Source organism: Mustela nivalis (assembly GCF_964662115.1).
Source record: "Mustela nivalis genome assembly, chromosome: 2".
NCBI classification, from domain to species: Eukaryota; Metazoa; Chordata; class Mammalia; order Carnivora; family Mustelidae; genus Mustela; species Mustela nivalis.
The window spans coordinates 169,456,772-169,479,560 of NC_139021.1; the positions used below are offsets into that span (position 1 = coordinate 169,456,772).

A 22,789-nucleotide genomic window follows, 5' to 3' on the forward strand; every position below is an offset into this window, starting at 1 on the left:
GCAGACTCCCCTCTGAGCAGACAGTCCAATGCAGGGTTCGATCCCAGGACCCTGGGATCATGACCGGAGCCGAAGGCACGCGTTTACCTGACTGAGCCACGCAGGCACCCTGCAATGCGTTCTTGAAGAAGAAATTAGGTGGGATGAATGTGGAAGTGTTTTGTAAATTTGAAATGTTGCAACTGGACAGAATTGGCTTTTCTCTATTTCCTTAAAGTTTAGCTCTGAAAGGGAAATGAGGAGTCACCAGCATTCAGCCCCCAGGTTTTACAGAGGAGGAAATTGCCCGTGCTCACACAGGAAGTGGAGGAAAGAACCTGGAACAGAAGCATCATCATCGGACCACCAGCCAAACGGGATGCAAACCAGCAAACAACATGAGCAAACTCCCAAGCCGTGATGTCCAGATAATTCCTGTATTTAGCGTAGAACGTGGGAAATTACATGATCATGTGAAACTAGAAGAACGTTAACTGGCTCCAGCAAAACAATGTATAAGACTTTTCACTAAACATTTTTTTTAAGATTTTATTTATTTATTTGACAGAGAGAGAGATCACAAGCAGGCAGAAAGGCAGGCAGAGAGAGGGGGAAGCAGGCTCCCTGCTGAGCAGAGAGCCCAATGCGGGGCTTGATCCCAGGACCCTTGGATCATGACCTGAGCTGAAAGCAGAGGCTTAACCCACTGAGCCACCCAGGCGCCCCTTTACTAAACATTTTTTTAAAAAAAGGATTTGAAGGGCCATATAAAATTCATACACAGAACAAAACTTAGGCAAGCCTTCCTTTTGATAAACTGAGTGCTGAGAACCATCCAGATGACAAGTCACACGAGGCTGAGGGTACGCCTGCCCTTACCTACAGAGACGGCTGAGCAATGACAAGGCTCAGTATTACCATGGCCCAATACAGGTGCACCCCGACAGGCACAGAGGGTCCAAGGCCATTATCCCTTAGCCCAGTGCTATCAAGTTCACTTGGGGCTTTCATACTTTCCTGAGAAGAAGCCGCTTTGGACAGGGTACTTATCAACTCACCTTCGTGCTTCGTTTTCACTTCCTGAGTACAATGTGGAACTCCAATTTTTGCCAAGGCAGTATAACTAGAACAGGGGTTCTCAAACTCTATTGAATCCCTGAGGGTTGGTTAAAACAGATTACTGGGCACTTGGGGTGGGGCCTGAAGTATTTGTTTTTCCAACAAGTGGTGCTAATGCTATTTGTCTGGTGATCCTTCTTGAGAACCACTGAGCAGTAGAGAGAGGACAGATTCAGCCCCTCCCTGATATCCTTGTCATGGGCCCCACATTGTTCTGGTTTTTCCTTATTAAGTGAAGGGAGACAGGTAGCTCTCTGCCCCACCATGCATGCCTAGAATCATACAAATAGAAGCAGTGATATTTTGCTATTTGAACCATAGAGAAATAACAAAGCATATTCATTTGGCCTCAAATGCTCCAGAATTACTACGGGAGATGGGCTTAGTGGGATTCTGGAAAACGGAGAGGTGACTTGGAGACTGTCTAGACTCTTTCCCTGCCATCTCCCCGTTAAGTGCTCAGATTGGATCAAGAAGCAGAAGCTAGATGTTTATAAACATTTCCTTAAAAGTAAATTCGAAGATGGTTAAAGTTCTCAGGTGGTAAATCCCTGAGTATGTTTAAAAAAAACAACAACAACAAAAAAAAAACAGTGTAGTAGAGGATGAACTACAGTGGCCAAAGTCCTGGCAGGACAGGCAGTTAGAAAGCTCCTTCCCTAAAGGAGTATAGCTGAAACCAAATGTAACCAAAGGACATATTATGCTTCCAGAAAAATCTCAAGGAAAAATATTGCAAGCAACAGTCATTGCTGTTGGATCAGACTCTAAAGACTGGAGAGATTCAACCAGTGAGCAGCAAAGGTGGAGGTAAATTTCTCCTCCCAGAATACAGAGACCCCAAAGTCGTTCTGCAGGACACAGATTACTTCTTCTTTCGAGATGGTGACATTATCAGAAAGCACGTAGACTGAAATAAATCATTATCGAAATGGCACCCAGTGAAGCTGCCCATTCCAATGAAGTTGTGAAATCTTTTATCACGTAAATAATTTCCATGTCTCTCTTCTATAAAAAGCTAATGGTATCCCCAAAAGGTAGCTTCTTTCTCAACTCTAGCAGGATGGTTTTTGTCACTGACCGGCAGGTGCATGCCCGCTGGATACGGTGACCATGTACTCTATTATCTACACCTAGATGCTCCTGAGAATCAAAAAGGGCATTATTAAAGTTACAAAGAGACCATGGCAGGCAAATGGGTGTCTAGGTATAGGATCAGCCCACCGGTAAAGAAACCAAAAGGAACCAAGGGGAAACCCACGTCTGCTCTTGCCTAACGTAGGCATGTCACTTCTACTAATTTCTCTATCTTCGCTAGGTGACTTAAGGAATTTCAACCGGTGTTTGCAGGGGTCTCCTCTAATTTTCAACTGACCTGTAATGTGAAGGTGGCAGGACGTTTTCCCAGAAGGCTGGAAATTGAGCTTGTGCACTTGTTGTCATCATTTCCTGCCAGAGGTAGCTTTGACACTAGCACCAAGGCCACCAACAGTGGCACCCCTGGCTTGTTTTGACATACCCTTTCCTTGATGTGGCCACAGCAATGAGCCAGACATCAAAGGTTGACATGGATGCCGGTTGCCTGCCTGGTTAAACATTACCCAGGGGTCATCAGCAAAGCTTTGCTTTGAGACTTCATCCCTGCTTCCCTCAACTGAACAAGGTCAACCTCCCAACAGTGGACTGTGCTCTGACTCCTGGAAGGGACATCTAGAACTGGTGCTTTCATAGCTGTTTTCTCCCAGGCCAGAAGGCATGAACTGGCCACTGACAAGCCAGAAACGGCCCAGCAAGCCATTGTACGTGATCACATTGTTTGTTGTAAAAGTTGGGTACTTTCATATAAAAAACAGATTTCAGACAGAATTGACTTTTTTAACTCAGAGTCTCCAACAACAATACCAGGACCATCTGATAAAGAGTGGGAGGCAAAAAAAAGAGCTGGAGAAGGTAGAGTCCTGAAGGAGACAGAATACCGGAGAGCCAAGGAAACTAGAAGGACGGAAGCAGCGTCTCACTGAGAGGCCAAGCTGCGGTATGGACATCGCAAGTGCTACGGGCAACAATTAGAAAAAACCCTTGGTATTTGTCAAGGAGGGACATAAGAATTTTACTAGCTATGTGTGTAGGAGACAGACTGCAGGGTGTTAAAAAAAAGGAACACAACAAGACTACAATGAGTGGGCACCGAACTGAACATTAAGAGATTAGCCTGCAAGATGAACATCCACTTAGAGTGAGTGGTTGTAAAAAGTGGAATTGGATATGATAAAGGGAAGGTCACATTTGGCCACAGCAAGGGAGTTGCTAATGCAAAGAAAGAAATGAATGCACCGAAGGGCAAGGACGGAATCCTGGCAATCGTCTTCCAGCGCAAACCAGAGGGAGAGAGTACAAAGTTCAGACAGAGGGTCTGGTGGAGAAGATGGGATGGTCTTGAATGTCAGGTTCACAGCCATGTTACGTACCCAAAGGACATGGACGGCAGAGGGCATGCTCTTGAGAAGGCTGCACTGAGTGATTTTTGAAGGATCCACAGAAAATAGTGCTGTAAGAAAATACTTGCCTTACTTGTCAAAAAAAAAGTCAACTAATATTTTTTGAGCAACTATTATGAACTAGTGGAAAATAACCCAACACTTCAGTACATAAGAATATGACAGAAGCACCAAGTTTAAAGGACTCTTAACAGAAACTCAAAGTATATCTCTGTAATGAGAATATGGACTAAGTCGAGCAAATGCTTGATCAAATTTGGAGAGCTACAGATCAGTAATAACACCATGCATGGCAGGCTCATACATTTATGTAAGATTATCTCCTGTAAGCGTTTTAATGAAGTTTTATGTAAAATCAAACAGGAACAATTGTTTATCTAATGTATTTTGTTGGGAACTTTTAATTACAAAAATGCAAGACATCAAGAATATATTCATTTTTTGGTTTATTAAAACAAAACTACACTTCTGTGCTTCTTACAATACATTAACAGGCATAAAAATCAAACAACGTTTCCAAATAAGTTTCGCTCACAAAATCACGCAGTATTATTTCACAGTACTTTATAGTAATTCTTTTTACAACAATTTAACATTTCTTTGTACAACAGGAAAATAACACCTTCCATCAAGGCATTTCAGAGCTCTAGATGTTTAGAAATAAAGTCAAAATTCTTTCAAATGCAATCATTAGTTTGTATTAAACTAGAACACCAGATGCCAAGTCTCAAGTTCCTAAAAAGAGCATTTTAAAAAACAGATTACATCCAAATTAAGTCTTATAAACTTCAATGATAGGTCTTAATCATATCTAAACACTAGAACTATCTGTGGTTAAAAATCTGCATTCAGTTGTGCAATATTTTCTTCTAGATCTGAATTAAAATCTTAATTATTTACCCCAGTTAATCCTTGTGTTAACTTTATTACTTTCAGGGAAAAACCCAGGATCATGGACGGCTGATCTCTCCATCAACGGAAAGAGACCTGACCGCCTGTATTACAGTTTTCTGTGCTTATCATCTCCAGGGGGAGAACATACATCCAACTAACTCTAACAGGTGATTGTACAAAATGCATGCAAATTCTGCCTCCCTAGCATCCTGCACTGGTTTGTCCCCTTAGAGAACTACCTAACGTAGTGTTTCCCAAATTGTTTTCCATGGCATACTAGCGAGAGGTTCATAGGGATACCAAGGGGGAAAGAGGTCCTGGCATCACAACAGTTTGGAAATGCTGCAAAAACAGGCCTGGGACCGGGCACAGCCTGAGCCCACACCATGCTAGAGCGCACTGTGAGCTTCTAAAACAAGGGGATCCACGTACACATTTATTTTACCAGCAACACATCCACGAAACACCCACGAACATCTCACAGAGCACTCAGATTACATGGAGGACCATGGGAAATGCTTTTCCCCTTCAGGTGCCCGGAAGTTCCATAATCTAAGTTTACATTCATGGAAATCCCTGATGTATTTTCTCTACTTATCCTCATGACTTCGAGAGACTGAACAGATCTGAGAAGGCAGACTAAGGAGTTACTAGTTCTGTGCTACTAGTTCTACACGTCTCACACAAGTTCCTTCCCTTTGCTTTTCTTGAAATTTAAGGGAACAAAAAAATCCTTCCTCTTTTCTGAAATCACTTAGGACATCCTCAGTTGGAAAGCGTGCAGATTCATATTGCTTATTATTGGATTTTTTTTTTTTTTGACTCACAGTCTTCCCCTGGAGGGCATGCATTTCAGTTTTAGAGAAATGCAGTAGAGTAAACTGTAATAAATTATTTACAAGCACCTAGTTTGTATAATCTTACATGGAAGCCATTCGCTTTTGGAAAACAGTGAGAATAAATCTTTAAGCAAAACAGTGCTATCTGGAAGCCTTACTGTGATGATGTATGTTTTTTTTTTCAGTAATGAGGCACTGAAGAATGAGTTGTGCTAAAATTAACTCAGGGTCAGCTTGTCGGGATGAGCATAACTTTGGTTGAGATTTTTTCTTCCTTAAAAAAGGTTTTCAAAGCACCAGTTAATTACAAAAAGCATGCATATTTATTCTCACAGTGAGTTAAGTTGCGAGAGAGCTAGCAAATCATATATTGCATCTCCAAAGCATCTGATTACATTTCCAGAAACAAACCAACTGAAAGGAAAAATGAAGCCAGAGAAGCCATTGTTCCCTGCTCAGGCTAGCACAGCAGCCCTTAGCAGAAGTCACAGGCCGGGCAGCAGAGTCCACTTGAAATCAGTCCCAGCCTTGACTTCCCAGGTAACTCAGAGAGAGCTTGAGCAATCCTTGATCTATAATTTAGAGGGAGAATGAGAGAGACTAGTGCAGTGACTGCCGCCCAGAAAAAGAATACCATGGGGATAAGTATGTCTCCCTGGTGTCCCCCACATGCACGGCTCCAGCCAACAGAAGAAGTGTTCCTCCGTCCCCGTTAGTACAACAGAGCACTACCAGGCGGGGACCCTGCTCCACACCAGAGCCGCAACAACACTGATAATGGCTAAGGGTACATGAATTCCTACAAAGAACAAACAGATTTTAAACACAGAATCTGAGAAGACTAGAAAAAGCTCACGACAACACAGCATTATTGCTAGGAGTTTCAGACGAGATCTTTCATACGACGTGAAGTACCGGTCAGTCCCCTTCCTTCTCCCAACACACAGGGGATACTCCTGAGGCGCCATTAGTGTTTTGAGTCCAAGCTTATGAAAGTACAAACTTAATTCTCAGTACTTCCAATTCAAAGACTATATGCAATATTCACCAGGAAAAATTCCTAATTCCATAATACCATTGGAGAAAAGAAACAGTAAGCTGTCAGAAAATGTTTTAATATCACATGATCTTTATGAAATCACCATAGTTACCACAATGAACAGTAATGCTCCCTGCTCCTAAGAAGGCACCTACCCATTATGCACAGACAATTTTTCATCATAATTTGCCACCATGTGGCATTAGGGTTTAGGCATATAACCATATACATTTTTTAAAAAAACATGGTTTTTCCTCACAGCTAAAAATCTGTAACTGCCTCCAACCACGGAGCAGTCAATTGGGCTACCACACACATGGCACAGGTTGCGCACCACACAACTTGAGTGGGCACCAGTCACGCGGACTGGGTGTAGTGCACAACCTATACACAGTACATGAGAGCCCTGGGTCAGCAGCCTCTAGCCACAGCACTTTCCGCTCACACAGTCTATCAGGCTAGTCAAGTTAGGACAGTTGCTGTTTGGTTGGAGAATCTCCAAGAAACAGCTGTATCCAGGAGAGGCAGGTGCCACCTGAGGGGTGGGAAGGGGTATGGACATCAAACAGGTGTCGTTCCTAAATACTTGCTGGTCATTTAAAACTCAATGGCACTTTTTTATATGAGCAAAAGTTCAAAGTCAGTGTTCTGGCCAAGTTTACCTTGAATTCTGCCAGCCAAATCTACCTCCTGATGTGAACTGTCTGATCACATTAGCTCTATTTCTGACCTAAACCAATATTGTGTATTCGTGTAGCTTGTCAAACACTTTCTAAATCTGACTGCAAAGGACAGCACAGTGATACCTGGGTGTGATCTAGATCAGCCCATTCATTTGTAAAGCACTTTGGATGAAAGGTGTCCCCTTTAAAATTAGCTACTATTGATGAAGATAAAACTGAAAAAAAAAAAAAAAGAAAAGAAAAAAGAAAACCAGTGAATGGATGACTCAATTATGTTTAAAGGAAGCATTAACCATTAATCAGAAAATATTACGACAAATTATCCGACAGTATTAAGTATGCTATGTAAGATTCGGTTCTAGAATGAATCTACATTTTTGTGCCCATCACAGTAATTTAGTCCTTAACGATGATACTTAAAAGGGAAATCTTTAATAAATTCCAAAATAATTTTTTGAGATTTCATTGTGTCACCTATTGATGATGAGTTGCAAGTGGAGGCGGGGGGCCCCCGAGCATCCCACGGAGGCTGCTGTGTCGTCTCGGAGTAGGGGGGAAGCACAGCCCCGCGGAGGGAAGGCACTTGTCTTCCAGCACGTCACAGCAGGACAGGGCAGGCCTGCCCACACGTCGGCACCTTCAGCTCTCGAGCCAGAGGCTGGAGCCTGCGAGGGACTCGTCTGATACCCTCCACTTGCCAGAGGTGCCAGCAGTAACCTACAGCACCACGAAACTCAGAATGTACTCTAGGAGTTTTTGCCGGTTGCACTGAGGTAGAAACGTGCTGCTGAGTTCTAAAATGGACACTCTCTTTTGTTTGGTCTCTTTAAAAACCTAGAGAGAAAGTTGATATTAAAGACAAACCAAAATAAGAAGATATTTCTGTCACCAACCCTGACCTTTGTTCTAGACCCAAAAAGCAGTCAAGGCACATAACACTGTATCCTGGTTTTAAATAAATGGACGTGTGGGGGTTCATGAGTAGGGTTGTGGATGCAGGTGTGATGGGTTTCTTTTGGGTAGAGTCCAATCAGCATACTATACTTTAAAATCTGTATTAGAATAAAGTCACAAAGAGTTCCTTACAAAGGTCATTAGTACCTCCACGGAACTCCTGTCCCGTATGACACATGGAGTACAGTACACCAGAGGAAACTTCCAGCAATACCAGTAGAAACAGAGTAACTGAAAATCATAGGACATAACATCCCTGCCGAAAATTGTAGTAGCGTGTTGAAATGCACTGCCACTTTTTATATGTAAACAGCTTGGGGATGAAGGTGAAAACCAGGAAAATTCTGGAACATTCAAATAAATCTGTACTGGTGTGTCCCACTTTCTATAAGCCTGTCCCCCTCCCAATCCCCAGAAATGTGGTCACGATCGGTCCAGCAGAAACTGCTTTTTCAGGGCCCACCCCAAATGCAGGTGGCTAAAACAGACCAGGTCTGAGCAGAAAGAGAAGTTAACACGTGCCTTCCTACCATAAGCAGTGGGAACTCACCCCGATATCCTTAAACATTTTCACAGCATTCTTCACAAGGCAGTAAGTGGCACTCTCAGCTGCGGAGAAAGGATGAGACCCTGTGAAAAGCTGAGGCCTGGCAAACACGAAACCCCCAACGTCCACAGTGAGAAAGTGTGGGAGGCCCTGGAGAGGGGCTGAGCCAGGCGGCAGACTGGGGTCCAGCGCACCCCCACCACTGGCAACCTGGGAGGTCTCAAAGGCTCTGCTGTTTCTTTAAACTTATTCTGTCATCTTTTAAGACAAAAAGAGCAAGAAGAAAAGAGAGAGAGAAGGAGGGAGGAAATGCGAGAAAGGAAGAGGAGAAACCCTACAACGCCCGCCGTGAACGGCTTTTGAGGGGCGCGAACAAGACCGTGGGCAGAAATTCTGTTCGGCGGCGCAGAGCAGTGTGGACAAGGAGGAGGCCTTAGTCAGCGGAGCCGGAGAGAGCACAGACTAGAGGTCAGAGAAGAAGCCCTGCAGCCGGTGTGCCCATTCGCTAGCTGTAGGAGCTACGACAGTATCTAGAGAGAAATCCAGAACTACAGGGGCCTATGTGGATCTGGAGAGATGTCTAGAGGGAAATTACCTCGAGATCCCTCTGGCCCTAAAATGTCTGGATTTCAAGCAGCTTCGGTGCTAAGCCGTCACTGCACACAGACACTGCTCCCACCCCGGTCGCACCTCTCATCACGCAGACACGACCGAGCACGAGCCGGATGCGGAGCCCGGAAACACGCCGCTGCCGGGGTACAGACTGGCACCTTCCAGGAGCCCCCCGTGGGCCCCACACAGGCGCTCACAGGCCGCTACTCCTACACGCGGCCCAGCGCAGAGGGCACAGGGTCGTGCGAGCGCGTTCAAGCACGCTCACGGCTGCACCAGCCACTGCGGCTCTTGAGTGCAGGCACCCCGACCCCCCAGCCGTCAACGAGGGTCACACGTCGGATGCCGTAAACAGTGATATGGGGGAACACTCTAAAGCAACAGGAGTACACACACAAGCACACGCACGGACATGCAGGACTGCACTTATCATGTTAAGTGAAAAAAGCCACACCCAAGAGTATAGAGCTGCATCATTCCATTTCTAGAACATCCTGAAACAGACAAGCACGGGAGCCTATGAAGTTAGCGGTTGGGCTAATTTTGCACTTTTTCCCAGTGGCCTACACAAGCAGATTCCTGTCATCCAGAAAGGCTCAGCTCTTCCAAGGGGCCGGAGCGGGGACAGGCCTACCATACACGGCGACGCGCCTTTCCGTCCTGGCCACCAGGTACTTGTGCAGCCTCTGCAGGTACTCAGGCTCGGGCACCGGCCCGCTGAAGTTGTGGATGAAGATGGCGGCGGAGCTGTAGGCCTCCAGCAAGGGCCCGAGGAGCCTCTGCAAGAAGGTGATGAACTGCTGGTGCTCCTTGGACTGGCTCACCTGGGGGTGCAAGGCCGGGGCCCGAGGTCACAGAGGAGAAACAAGCCTGCCGACGCAGCACCTTCCGCACGCAGCCCACGGCGCCGCGGCCACGGACCCTCTGCCGGGAAGGCCCCTGGCTGTGCTACGGGTTCTTTATGGGAGTCACTGTTTTCGACAGCGCTTGAGGTTTGCAGTCACTGAACGGCTGCCCAGAAGAAACTGGCACACTTGAATGACACATTGTCATCACTGAACAGGGCGGGTCCCCAGGCCGGACCCTCCCAGGTTTCACTCGAGTGTGAAAGAAGACACGTGGCAAGACCACTGAGGTCACCTCAGTCTTCCCCAGAACTCACTTGCCGTCACCCCGCCTGGCCTGTGGCCCACTTCCTGGCACAGTGGGGTGTGCCGGGTGGCAGAGGGGCTCTCACTGCCCCCACCCAAAACAGGCACGCTCGGATCAGGCCCTCTGTGGGACGGCAGCAAGGCTACTGCCCCAACTCACAGCCGGTCATACCCAAAAAGGCCAGGTGGACTCTCCAGAAGTGACACCTCCTGAGTGTGTGTGTGTGTGTGTGTGTGTGTGTGTGTGCAAATCAGAGGTGTTACAGAGTAATCTACTTAAGGTATTCAGAAAAAAATGAGTCATTATTAACTTGTAAAATGACAAATCAAGGACAATCCATCTTTTAAAAAATCTAAAGTTTCTCCTGCGATGGGATTTGTTTTAACTGAAGGCGAAAGGCTCAACATGTGCCATCTGGGGAGGGCCGGCAAGACTGAGCAGGACTCGGAAAGAGCCGTGGGCTGCGGCCGCCAAGGGACGGAGGGAGCCCTCTCCTTCCCCTTCTGCTCTAACCCCCTTCCCCCGCAGCGGCTGCCTGGGCTCAGTGAGGACTGAACAGTCCTGCCTCTTCGGGAGGGAGCGTAGGTGTGGGCAACAGGTCTGCACCCGGGGACGGCGAGGAGAGGGTCGGGAGGGTCGGGAAGGGTGTCTCCTGAGGTTCCCCTTCCCGAATTTGCACTTCTGTGTCCTCCTCCATTACCTGCACCCAAGCTGAGCAACGGGCGCACTCACTCACCTCAAACATTTGAGGTCTTTATTATTAACCCGGCCGGTTCGTGGGGGCCAGGAATGTGAGGAAGTCGGCAGAGGCTCAGTTTCTAAGAACCTTGTCAACTAGGGACAACAAAACACTCAACTCCTCCCTACAACGCCCACCAGAGCCCTTCACCAAAGTACCTTCAGGTAGCAATCTCGCTGCTCCTCACCAAAATCACTGTCTTCGTCTTCTTCGTCGCTTCTCCAAGACAAAGGCTCGGGAAGCTTCTTGTCCCACTGCTGCTCGGCAAGACCAGGACTAATGTCTTCCTGGTCATCTTGCTGTGCCAAAGAGATGGCGAGTAGGGAATAAACATGAGCGGGCACACGAACATTCGCCAGGCTGACGTCAGGCCAGCAGCCCCTCCCCCTGCCTCCCTGCTCTCTGTTAACCATTCACGGTCTCAACCCACCTTTGCCTCCAAACTCAGAGTCACTCGAGAGACAGTGGGGAAGGAAAGGAGGAATGGGAGGGGTGGCGAGGGGAGCTGCCATCAGGGCAAATAAAGATACTCTCTAAGCCGAGATCTACTTTCCCACGCCATTCTTACTACACTAAATCGATAACAATTAAAATCTCAAAAGAGAAAACTGTGTGTATGTAAGCTACAAGCACACGGATATGTAAAACATCTCCTGGAATGAAAACTTTCAGGTGTCAGTTAAGATATGTTCTAGACAATACCAGTTATACAAGAGTAACCAAAATACTGCCAATAATCCCCAGAGGTGTTTACTCTCCCTAGTCTTACTTTTCTTTTCTCTTCATGTGGACTTGACTACGTACCAAATGTAATTATTGGCTAAAATAGTCGGCTGTAACACTGGTCAGAATAATTGGTAGAAAAGAGAAGGGAGAGCAAATGAAGGAAAGCCGGTCCTCTCACCTCCGCGACGAGGAGGATGCCGTACTGGATAAACCTTCCTACTGCTTCATGGCACATCTGGTGAAATGTCTGGCAGGGCTGAAAAGAAAGGGCATTTAAATATAAGTGTCCCTGACCTTTTATTTATTTACTTACTTATTTTAAGATTTTATTTATTTGAGAGAGAAAAAAAAGCACAAGTGGGTGCAGGGAGGGGCAGAGACAGATGGAGAAGCAGGCCCCCTGCTGAGCAGGGAGCCCGACACAGGGCTCAATCCCAGGACGCTGGGATCATGACCTGAGCCAAAGGCAGGTGCTTAATGGACTGAGCCACCCAGGCGCCCCATCACAGACCTTTTTATAGACAGAAAACGCTGTACAAGGTAACTGCCAAATGCTTCCATATCAGCTTCCTCGTTCGACTGGTTAAGTCCTAAGATTCCCACCCTCTTGATGAATGCATGGTCAAAGGCAACGCCCAAGAAGAGCCCACATTCTGTGTCTGGCAGAGCACCCAGTGTGGCTCCACCTGCACGGGCGCCCCGAGCTCAGTCTCCCCCTGCCGGGAGTCCTCAGAAGGACCGCCCACCGGGCCCTGCTGCCGCGGACTTCTCTTCCTCCACAAGACAATTTCTCTGCAAATGCTGCCTCACCATAAACACTGTGTGTAGCGGTGGTGAAGGAGGAAACAAATATTCAGATAACTCAAAAACGACCCAGGGAAAGGACAAGGTCAATCTTGGGAGCTCTATCCACCCACCCCATCCTGCCCTGCCCCCCAAGGCTCATGCAAAACAGATTCCCCAGCACGGCGACAATATGCCACATGCAAAGAATGCTGTGGAGGGCCATCCTCACAATACAATTATGCACAAATGTCCCTGGAGACATTCAGGTAAGTGGGAGAGAGTATTACACTTTAAGTAGAATATGAATACTATTTGTTGATGATTTTGAGGGAAAAGAATCTATTGCTTAATACATATGCCTCATTACGAATGTCTAAAAGTGCTTCAGTACAAATAAACACTCATCGGTCCTGCTGGGCCTTAGTTTTCCCATTTGTCAAGTGACAAGGAGTTGGACAGATGATTTTTAAGACTGTTTTCTGGCTCCTGTCTTCTGGGCATGTTAACTATTTGCAGGCCTCTGACCCAGTGCCTTCCGTACAGTAAGCGTGCAGTCACTTTGGATTTGACTCATGACGAATGTTGAGCAATCCGTCCTGTTGCGCCTCACCACCACATGAAGGGTTCACTGGAGCAGTGACCCCAGCAGCAAACAAAGAGAGCAAACAAGATATTGGCCCGAGAGTCACTGAGACTCAGGAGTAGAAGGTACAGCCTCAGTAACAGACCAAATGCTGTCTGAGAGAAAAACACAGGTGGCTTGTGTTTTCATGAAAATTTCGTAGAAATTCTCAAGAAAAAGACAAGAGGTCACACTCCTTCGTAAGTGAAGGAGCCTTCACTTACAAGTGATATGGTGCCTTCGTTAGAGAGGAGGTAGCACAGGCTGGCGGCCTTCCGCACCAGCTGCTCCTGGCTGATCAAGCTGGGGGACGGCCCCGCAGGCCCCGCTGAGCCCCTCTTATTCAGAACGGCATAAAGGCTGCAGGCTAAGGAGAGAAAAACATCAGTGAAGCCCACAGCCTTTCCTCCAAGAGAACTTCAGCTGATTGAGAAAACGTGGATTACCTTAATAGATCGTGAATGCATCAAAGAGAATTATCTGCATTTACTGGAGAAAAATGTCAGTACATCCCTTCAGGATTCACTCGTCAGGATTCCATGTGATCCCAGCTCCCTCTGACCCCTTCCTCAGGGGCTTCGGTCCCACGCGCTCTGCCTCCCCTGCTCCCTCTTCACCCCCGACACTCACTTCACTACCATGTGCGCTTTGTCGTCTCACTCAGACTCCCAGCTCCTGATGGCCAAACACCTTCCCTCCCCGCCTCGGACTAAGTGTAATACTAGGCCAACGGTAATTCAGTACCCACTCTTGACGAGTAAGTGTAAAAAATAAGCTAGAGCGATACAGCAGATTACACTTGCATTTGAAAACGAAAACTACAGCAACACATCCCCTTCCCACGAGGGGCTATCATCGCAGTCAACAGACGCCCCCACGTGCTTTAGGCCCTTCTCCCTCCCGTGAAGCTGCTGCAGGGCAGCCCGTACCTATGATGGCCTCCATGATGAAGACGTGGAGCACGCCATTGCTGTAGAAGTTGAGTTCAAAGACCGACGGGACAGTTGTGCTGGGGGTAATAAAAAACTCATCGCTCCTGCTGGTGTGGGTGATGGTGACACAATTTCCCAGCAGCTGTATGGCGTGCATGACGACATCTTCTGAGTTCCCGGAGAAGCCCAGGTCAAAATCACGCGCCAGGACCTCCTCCTTTATCACAAAGAAGTCCTCCACCAATGTGGAGAGATCAATGCCCTGGAGAAACACACAGAAATGGTCTCATGACAGTGGAAAACCTGCCTCCCAAGAGGCCAAGAGGCCGTTCCGAGGATGTTATCTCCTGCCCTGGCCTTCCAGCAGCTGCTATTGGCACAGAGAGTAAAAAGGCCAGAGTATTAGGGCACAGGATGTCAGAAAACTGGTGAAAAAGCTGGTCCTCAGAAAGTTAAGATATTCATGTCCAAAGAATGCTTTGGTCACGACATGTGACAGGAGCATCTCAGATTACACAGGGCAGAAGAAGCCATCTAAAAGTTAGAAATGTTTATGTTCTAGCAGTAATTCCCCTCATTTTATATATTTTTTAATGATTTTATTTGAGAGAGAAGAGAGAGAGAGAAATGGCACAAGCAGGAAAAGGGAGAAGTAGGCTTCCTGCTGAGCAAGGAGCCTGATGTAGGGCTTGACCCCAGGACCCTGAGATCACGACCTGAGCCTAAAGCAGACACTTAACTGACTGAGCCACCCAGGTGCCCTGATTGCCCTCATTTTAAATATTTATCTGACAACTACTCACATCGTGCCTATGCATATATGTAATATATGTGTGCATATGTAACATGTATGTTTATGTATACATACGTGTGTACACACACACGCGTAGACACTATGTTTGTTATTGAGAACATGACTATGGATGGCACAGATACAGTATTTTCAATCCCAGTACTTAGTCAAGTTCATGAAGGGCATATGGCCCGAAATACAAGTCCAAGAGCTGTCATTAGCTGTCAGAACACTCACTGCACATCAACGCAATAGGCCTTATTTACGTGAACTGTATGACTCCAAGAATGTCCTACTGTCGTCTATGTGACGCAGTCTTGGAGTTTTTTTCATGTAGATTCCTCCATCAGATCTGTAAGCCCCCCTGGGCAGGGTACCTGGCTTCCTTTACTGCTTATCTCTAAAGCAGAAGCCAGGACAGGACCATGTCCGTTTGCGACCAAGTAGCTGACCGACTGACACGGCGTTCGCACACCTCCCTGATGACCGCAGGGACACAGCAGACGTACCTGCCGGTGTCTGTAGAGGAGCAGACAGGCCACGATGTGTGTGGACATAATGGCACAGGACTTGCTAGCAGCTAGAAGGCAAGCACAGAAATTTAGGTTCCCTTTTTTTAATACAGTGGAAAGTCTCCAAAAGTACCTAAATCTGAAATGGGAGTATTTACAACTATAAATACCTCTACTTCTACCACATTTCCTGTAACTAGAATTTACGGAAGGGAAACAACAACAGTATCCCACGTTCTGGCCAACAGATCCTCATCAGAGATCATCAGCGTAGTGTACCAGTATCCAGCCTAAGACGCTCCACTTTCCAAAAAGGCCAGTGGAATTTAGTCACTCAATGGCCAACAGACACTTTCCTGGAAATACCAAGACCCAACACAGAAGCCTGTTCTGACATTTCTACGGGGTCTCCCACTTCTCCCAGTTCTGTGTTCCTGGGCTCGCTCCTAGCTCCAGGCTCTGGCTTCACTCCGACTGCTCTCTCCTGTGGATAGAGTCCCTGTCACCCGAGGACAGAGGCACAGTGGGAGAAGGGCTAGCTGATCTGATGGCAGAAAATGTGGGCTCACATCTGATTTCTACGTGGCCTAATTTCATAACTTGAGGGAAATGACTTCAACCCCCATGCCGCAGCTTCCTCACTGGTAAGATGAAGATGCTGTGTCGTTCACTGGGCTGGGGAGGAAATGACCAGGTGGGAGGGATGGAGGGGGGAGGACAGAAACACATTTGAGAAGTACTGGAGTCCACAACCCAATACTCGGCATTTGTAGAAAATCATAATCATATAAATCAAATACGAGAACATCTAAGGAATAATCTGAAATAAACACACCATGTGTGAATTTTCTGAGATTACAATGAATTCATGAATATTTCACTCACATTGAGTATTGTCTCCAGTGTTTAAAAAAATGAAAAACAGTACCAAGTACCATATTCATAGCCATTAAAAAGAATTCTTATAATTTTTTAAAAACATGAATGAATGATTGTGTTATAAATGGAAAACAGTGCATCACAAAACCATAAAAAATTTTTCTAGAGACCAGACAGTCACATTCCTGTTACCTGGGTAGAGAGAAACAAACAGAGGTGCTTTTAAGAAAGAATACTCTGACCTCCCATGAAGCGGGAGCAGGAGCAGCTGGAGGGGCAGGAGCCAGAGGAGGGGAGATGTCCCCACGATGGGGACCCCAGCAGGTGCGGAGAGTTTGGCCAGCCTGGGAGCAAGGCACAGGGGACAGCAAGGACAGCCCACCTGGGCTGTGCACCAAGGTGCCAGCCTCTGCCACGCGATTGTGAAGCACATTCTACAACATGACACGTGTTGGCACTTGGGGCTCAGAGAAAGCTAATTCTTCGCACACCTCGCTCTGCTCTGGCTCACTTCCGCTTGAGTTCCCTGTGCCCAGCTACGCCACCCAGACGAGCGTGAGCTCAGGCGGAACGGCCAGGTCTCCCCTGGGTAGTCCCCACGACTGAAACGAAGCTTTCCCCCTTTACACATACATAACAGCCTCTCGATATGTGCTGGATAAAAATAACCGTGGGGTCAGCAGGAAAATGGACACACAACTATAAACCTAGATGCCACACTACTCATTAGTTCAAAGGAACAAATTCATGAACAGCAGAGGCAATAAATCATTCTGACAGGACTATTTTTTTAAAAAGTGTAAGAGCGGCTATGAGTTCTCAGGCACCATGTGTGATGTTTCACTTGCTTACTTCAAACCCCCACCCCCGCTGGCATCACCCTCTAACACCCTCCCATGGCCACCTGCGTAGTAGGAGGAGAAGCAGCAGAAGCGAACTCTAGCAGATTCCAATCCCAGGGCGTGTGCCCCGCACCACGCTGGATCTGGGCTGCAGAACTGAAGGGTTTGGTATTGTACTCACTGAAGAGGATGTGCTCGGCCAGATTTGCAATCAGTCTTCTTCGGAAGGGTTCATCTGTTACATTTCTGGACTCGTTCGTGGATGTGTCTGCATCTTTGTCTGCAGCGTCACTGGGTCTGAAAAGATTTTTTTTCAGAAAAAAGACTCTACAACCACACTCTTTTAGAAGCAAACTATCTAGAACTAAGGTATAAATGTCGAATTACTACATATTCTGAATGTAAACCGCAAATAGATTATTTCAATGCATTATTTTCCTCCATGATATGCATTATTATATTTAATACACTCTCCTGACCAAAAGATTTTATTGAGTTAGGGCCAAATAATCTATTGGTACATCACATCCAAAAAGCCACCAGCCGAAAAAACTGCATGAAACAAGATACCTCATTTTAAAACATATCTAAAAATTTGACACCTGAACACATTAGGGGAGGGGCTTAATATTTAACTTCTCTAAGTTACAATTTAACTCGAATTCTGGGAAACGTACACGTTTTTATACGCTACACTTACGTACAATATGCATAACCTAAGCTACTACCAGAAAGTATTTGGTTCCAACATCCAAAAGCATAAATCGAATAAGAACTCCTGATTCATACAATCAAAAAGATGTTATAACGCAAATAATCAAAAACCTCCAGACTGATATGAAAATGTTGTCACTCCACTGTCCTCTATCAGACCAAGAGAAAAGTTACCCAAAGTGAGGAAGTGCAGATGAGAAGGAGCCCACTCTTCGTAAACTTAACCTAGTTTTCTCTGCGAAGCCAGAAATAACAGGTATCTGACAGTGTCGTTAGTATAAAAAATTTCCACAGATCTTACCTTAAAGGAATTATAGCTGGTAACAAGGCTTGCTCCAGAGAGAGCGGAGCAGGCACAGGTTTCTGACTTTGGCTTTCTAAATACTCCTGGGGAGGGCGGAGGGGAGGGGGAACACAACACAGTCATTAACTCTCCCTGTTTTGCTTACGTATATTAAATGTAATTCAATCTTCAAACAGTAAAAAGGGAGCACTTTATAGAATGAGCCATGCTACAGAGCAGGAGTACTTTCTACATCCTAAACTACCTTCAGAAGTGCAGGACGACTCCTGGAATCTGGGCAAGCATGAAATCTAAGGACCAAGGATGACACAAAGGATGAGACAATGATGCTTAAGCAAAATTGTGTATTTTTTAAATTCTTTTAAGTTTTAAATTTTTCTTTTTTAAGCAGGCTCCACACGCAACGTGGGGCTTGAACTCACAACCCCAATATCAAGAGCCGCGTGCTCTACCAACTGAGACAGTCAGGCATCCCTTAAACAAAATTATTTAAAAGTTAAAGGAAAACACTTAACTTTTCTCACATCTACACAAAATTATCTGACATTCCCAATATAGTAATAAGCAACACAACCATGATTTTCAAAGGAACTCTGACGACCTGAGGGTCACATAATATTCAAAAGAACCTCAATCCAAAAGCAAATCGTAACAATATAGAGAAGTTGTGCAGTAGTTTTGAAAAAGATGAAGTGGAAAGAAACGACAAGGCTCCTCGAAGTGGAAAGCATGGAAGACCAGAAAGCATGCAGCACGGCAGTTAGGATCTTAGAAGTAAAACTAAGAATGGAACGAAAGCAAAAGTAGGACGTCTGCGCCTTATCACAGGCTCCCGATTCCCTTACTCATCCTTCTCCTTCACAAATTTGAAAATCTTAGGAATTCAAAACCACCAGGACCTCAGGGGACCCCCAGCGCCAGGCTTCTGCACAAGAATGGCACTCTCCCTTTGAATGTGTGCGTGTGGATTCCACTCAGGAGAACATCATCCTAGGCGGTCAATTTTACCCAGATTTTAAGGGTAGCTTTTACACAATTTTCTCTAAAGGGAATTTTAAAATATAATATAAAATACCGACATACAGCATAAAGCAATATGCAGAACTCTCATCAACTAAAAAAGAAAAGACAGCAACAAATGCTACCCCTGGCCGCCCCCAAAGACAGACATATACTATCCTCAGTCAATAAGCATACTTTGGTAGGAAAATTTAGGAAATGCTATTCTTGACATAGTCTTCAGAGAAGAAACCGAGGTCACACGGAGAGGAGGCAGCAGAGGCAGGAACAGAGCCCACATCTTCCAACCAGAGCTTGCCAACGCTTTAACACTGCTTCCTTCCAACCGATACTCACCTTTAAGGAAAATGGTTGTGCAAAATCCACTCTGACACAGCCATAGTTTTTTCGTAACATTCTGATAACTCCTCTAGCTACACTCCAAAGGCTCTCATTCTTCTTAGGCTTTCCCTAAATTCCAATTTTGAAAAAGAATAGCATAGTAAGAAATACAGCTAACAGGTATTCTGTTATCCAAAAAAAATTCATTTATTTATTGATTTATTTGATTTATTTATTTGAGAAAGGGCATGTGTGGGGAAGACACACGGAGGAAGGGAGACAGAATCTCCTGCGGCCTCCCCTGCCAGTGCAGAGCCTGATGCAGGGCTCAATTTCACCACCTTGAGATCATGACCCAAGCCAAAACCAAGACCCAGATGCTTAACTGACTGAGCCACCCAGGCACCGGCCATTTATTTTTTTAATGGAAGCTGGAGGTTTGTGTAAAGAAAAACGCTAAATAAAGGAGAAAAATATTCATTGACTGTCATAAAATGTTTAGCGTGCAAAAATGTTCAAAGATGTAATCTTCTTATTGGGAGAGGCAGTTTGGTCAATGAAAACCAGAACACTTTACATTAATTCACTTAGTACACAGTTTATGCCATTCACAAAAAATCACTGCAAACTATGATACTGGCACAAAAACAGAATCACAGATCAATGGAACAGAAAGTCAGAAATAAACCCACAATTATTTGGTCAATTACTCTTCAACAAAGGAGGCAAGAATGTGCGATGGTTAAAAGACTCTTTTCAACAAATGGTGAAGGTAAAACTGGACAGCTATATGCAAAAGAACTAAACTGTACCACTTTCTTACACCATACACAAAAATAAACTTAAAATGGATTAAAGACCTAAATATGAGACCCGAAACCATAAAAAGTCCTTTACGGGAGCACAGGCAGTAATTTCTCTGACACTACACAGCAACATTTTTCTAGATATGTCTCAAGACAAGGGAAATAAAAGCAAAAATAAACTATTAAGTCTACATGAAAATAAAAAGTTTCTGCATAGCAAAGGAAACATTCAACCAAACTAAAAGACAACCTACTGCATGGGAGAAGATATCTGCAAACTACATACACAACAAAAAGAATAAAGTGTTAGCAGGTAAAGCATAAAGAACTTAACTCAACCCCAAAGAAACAAATAATCCAATTAAAAATGGGCAGGGGTCCCTGGGTGCTGCGGTCAGTTAGGCATCCGACGCTTGGTTTCGGATCAGGTCATGATCTTGGGGTCATAAGATCAAGCCCCACATCAGTGTCCATGTTCAGTGCAGAGTCGGCTTGAGATTCTCCTTCTTCTTCTTTCCCTCCCCAAACCCCTCCATGCATCTTCTCACTCTCAAATAAATTAATAAATAAATCTTTTTAAAAAATGGGCAGAAGACATGAATAGATAGTTTTCCATAAAAGACATACAGATGCCCACGGACATGTCATCAGGGAAATGCGAATCAAAACTACTACGAGATACCACACCTGTCGGAATGTCTAGCATCAAAAACACAAGAAACAAGTCTTTCAAAGATGGGGAGGAAAAGGACCCCTCTTGTACCGCTAGTGGGAATGCAAACTAGTGCAGCCAATGTGGAACACAGCACGGAGGTTCCTCAAAAAATTAAACACAACTACCCTACAATCCCATAATCACACTACTGGGTATTTACCCCCAAAATACAAAAACACTAGTTCAAAGGGTTACATGCACCCCGTGTTTGCTGCAGCATTATTTACACCAGCCAAAGTATGGAAGCAGCCCACGTAGCTACCGACAGATGAATGGATACAGAAGATGTGCAGGAGAACGCCACATCAGCACTACCAATCAGATGGACTCAAGAGACAGAAGCTACTCACCACACCCACTCTGCCATGCTTCCTACAGTGCTTTATATTGTAGCAAAAAAATGCCTCGTTGATTCCAAAAGTACATTCTAAAAGCAAAACAACTTGAAAGTGGAGAAGATGTTTGGGAAGGTAGTGCTCTTACCAGCTGTTCGCCATTGTAGTGACCTTCAATAATACGATCATAGGAGATTCCAACAGGTATTATCAAGATGTCTGGGATGGTATTAGTAGACAGAGTATCTACCACGACTGACAAAAGTCCTGCCCGAGCACAGGAGGTTTTTCCACTCCTAGAACGCGTGCCTTCCAGAAAAATCTCTAAGAACTGCTGCTGTCGAAGTAGTTCAACTATATGCTGGGGTATAAGGAGAATGTAAACCATGAATTCGAGACTGCCCAACTTAGCATAAGCTGGAATGCAAGACCTCCCTCCTCGGAATAAGCTCAGCAAAGTTAAATCTTAAACATAAACCTTTTAACTTCACCACGGACAAAATATTTTACCCACGTGAATAATAGCAAGCCAGCCACTCCAATGCTATGTTTTGGTGATAAAGGAAATAATCATCAACTTCCTACCCAAACAATAATTACATAGACAATAAGGTTTATTTCTTTTTTAAATCTCAGTCAAGTCTGTTTTTCTTTCTACTGTCATAACTACTATAATGGCTTTAAGGATGACGAAAGACCGTACATACCCCATGGAGCAAAGCTCTGTAGAGAATGTCCTTCCGTCCATCCGGCGTTTCATCCAGCCTCCGTCGTATGAAAAACCCCCCGAGCTTATGGATCAAGGTACTATAAATTGAAGAATGCATCATTTATTAATAAAGAAAAATGTAAGAATACTCAAATTCCAAGTAACTTCAAAACATAAGCCATAGGAATATAAACCACGTGTGTTGTTTGAGTTGCTGACAGTGAAAATGTCACCATTTCTCCATTCTCCATGTTACTGACATGTTTCCATCATTTGCAACATTCATCAGCCTTTAGAACATCACCTCATGCACTGAAGCTCTACTAATGTCTGTTCCAAACTGAAAGAAGTCTGTACAATATATCACCCTGCAAAGGTGGGGTTAGAGATTTTAAGAGGATGATGAAATACTGCTAAATTTTAAAACTGTCCAGGATCTCAGGACACTGATTATAAGACATCCTGAAATCTGCCTTTCGCATTTACTACAAATTGAATATGATGTTACAAAAGGTCCTTTGGGGAAATTTTCTCAAGAACGTACCCTTAGACAGTGTCCCTGAGACAAGGATAATTTTAACAACCAAAACCAAGCATAACCATTTCCCCAAAACATGAAACAAAAATGTGCTCCAATGTGTGTGTACACAGGGATAAAATGATTTTTTTCAATCCCATGGTTCTTTCTATGACAGTGATGGGTTTTGATATTGAGGTG

The 22,789-nt window shown here is 45.1% G+C and overlaps 1 protein-coding gene across 6 annotated transcripts in view; it reads right to left on the reverse strand.

The window, feature by feature from the left end:
- Window positions 1-4,025: 4,025 nt before the first annotated feature.
- The window catches only part of GPAM (glycerol-3-phosphate acyltransferase, mitochondrial), a 103,113-nt gene continuing 84,349 nt past the window's right edge, over window positions 4,026-22,789 (reverse strand). For all 6 annotated transcript variants that reach the window (XM_082721367.1, XM_082721368.1, XM_082721366.1 and 3 more), the window contains exons 9-21: window positions 22,070-22,169; window positions 21,511-21,723; window positions 19,522-19,635; window positions 18,163-18,248; window positions 17,329-17,444; window positions 15,424-15,494; window positions 14,119-14,383; window positions 13,414-13,556; window positions 11,960-12,037; window positions 11,214-11,354; window positions 9,799-9,988; window positions 8,556-8,614; window positions 4,026-7,885 (exon numbers count right to left, since the gene is read on the reverse strand). In XM_082721367.1, coding sequence (XP_082577493.1) covers window positions 7,769-7,885; window positions 8,556-8,614; window positions 9,799-9,988; window positions 11,214-11,354; window positions 11,960-12,037; window positions 13,414-13,556; window positions 14,119-14,383; window positions 15,424-15,494; window positions 17,329-17,444; window positions 18,163-18,248; window positions 19,522-19,635; window positions 21,511-21,723; window positions 22,070-22,169 — 1,693 coding nt within the window. In that variant the 3' untranslated portion in view covers window positions 4,026-7,768. The remainder of the gene's footprint in view (window positions 7,886-8,555; window positions 8,615-9,798; window positions 9,989-11,213; window positions 11,355-11,959; window positions 12,038-13,413; window positions 13,557-14,118; window positions 14,384-15,423; window positions 15,495-17,328; window positions 17,445-18,162; window positions 18,249-19,521; window positions 19,636-21,510; window positions 21,724-22,069; window positions 22,170-22,789) is intronic.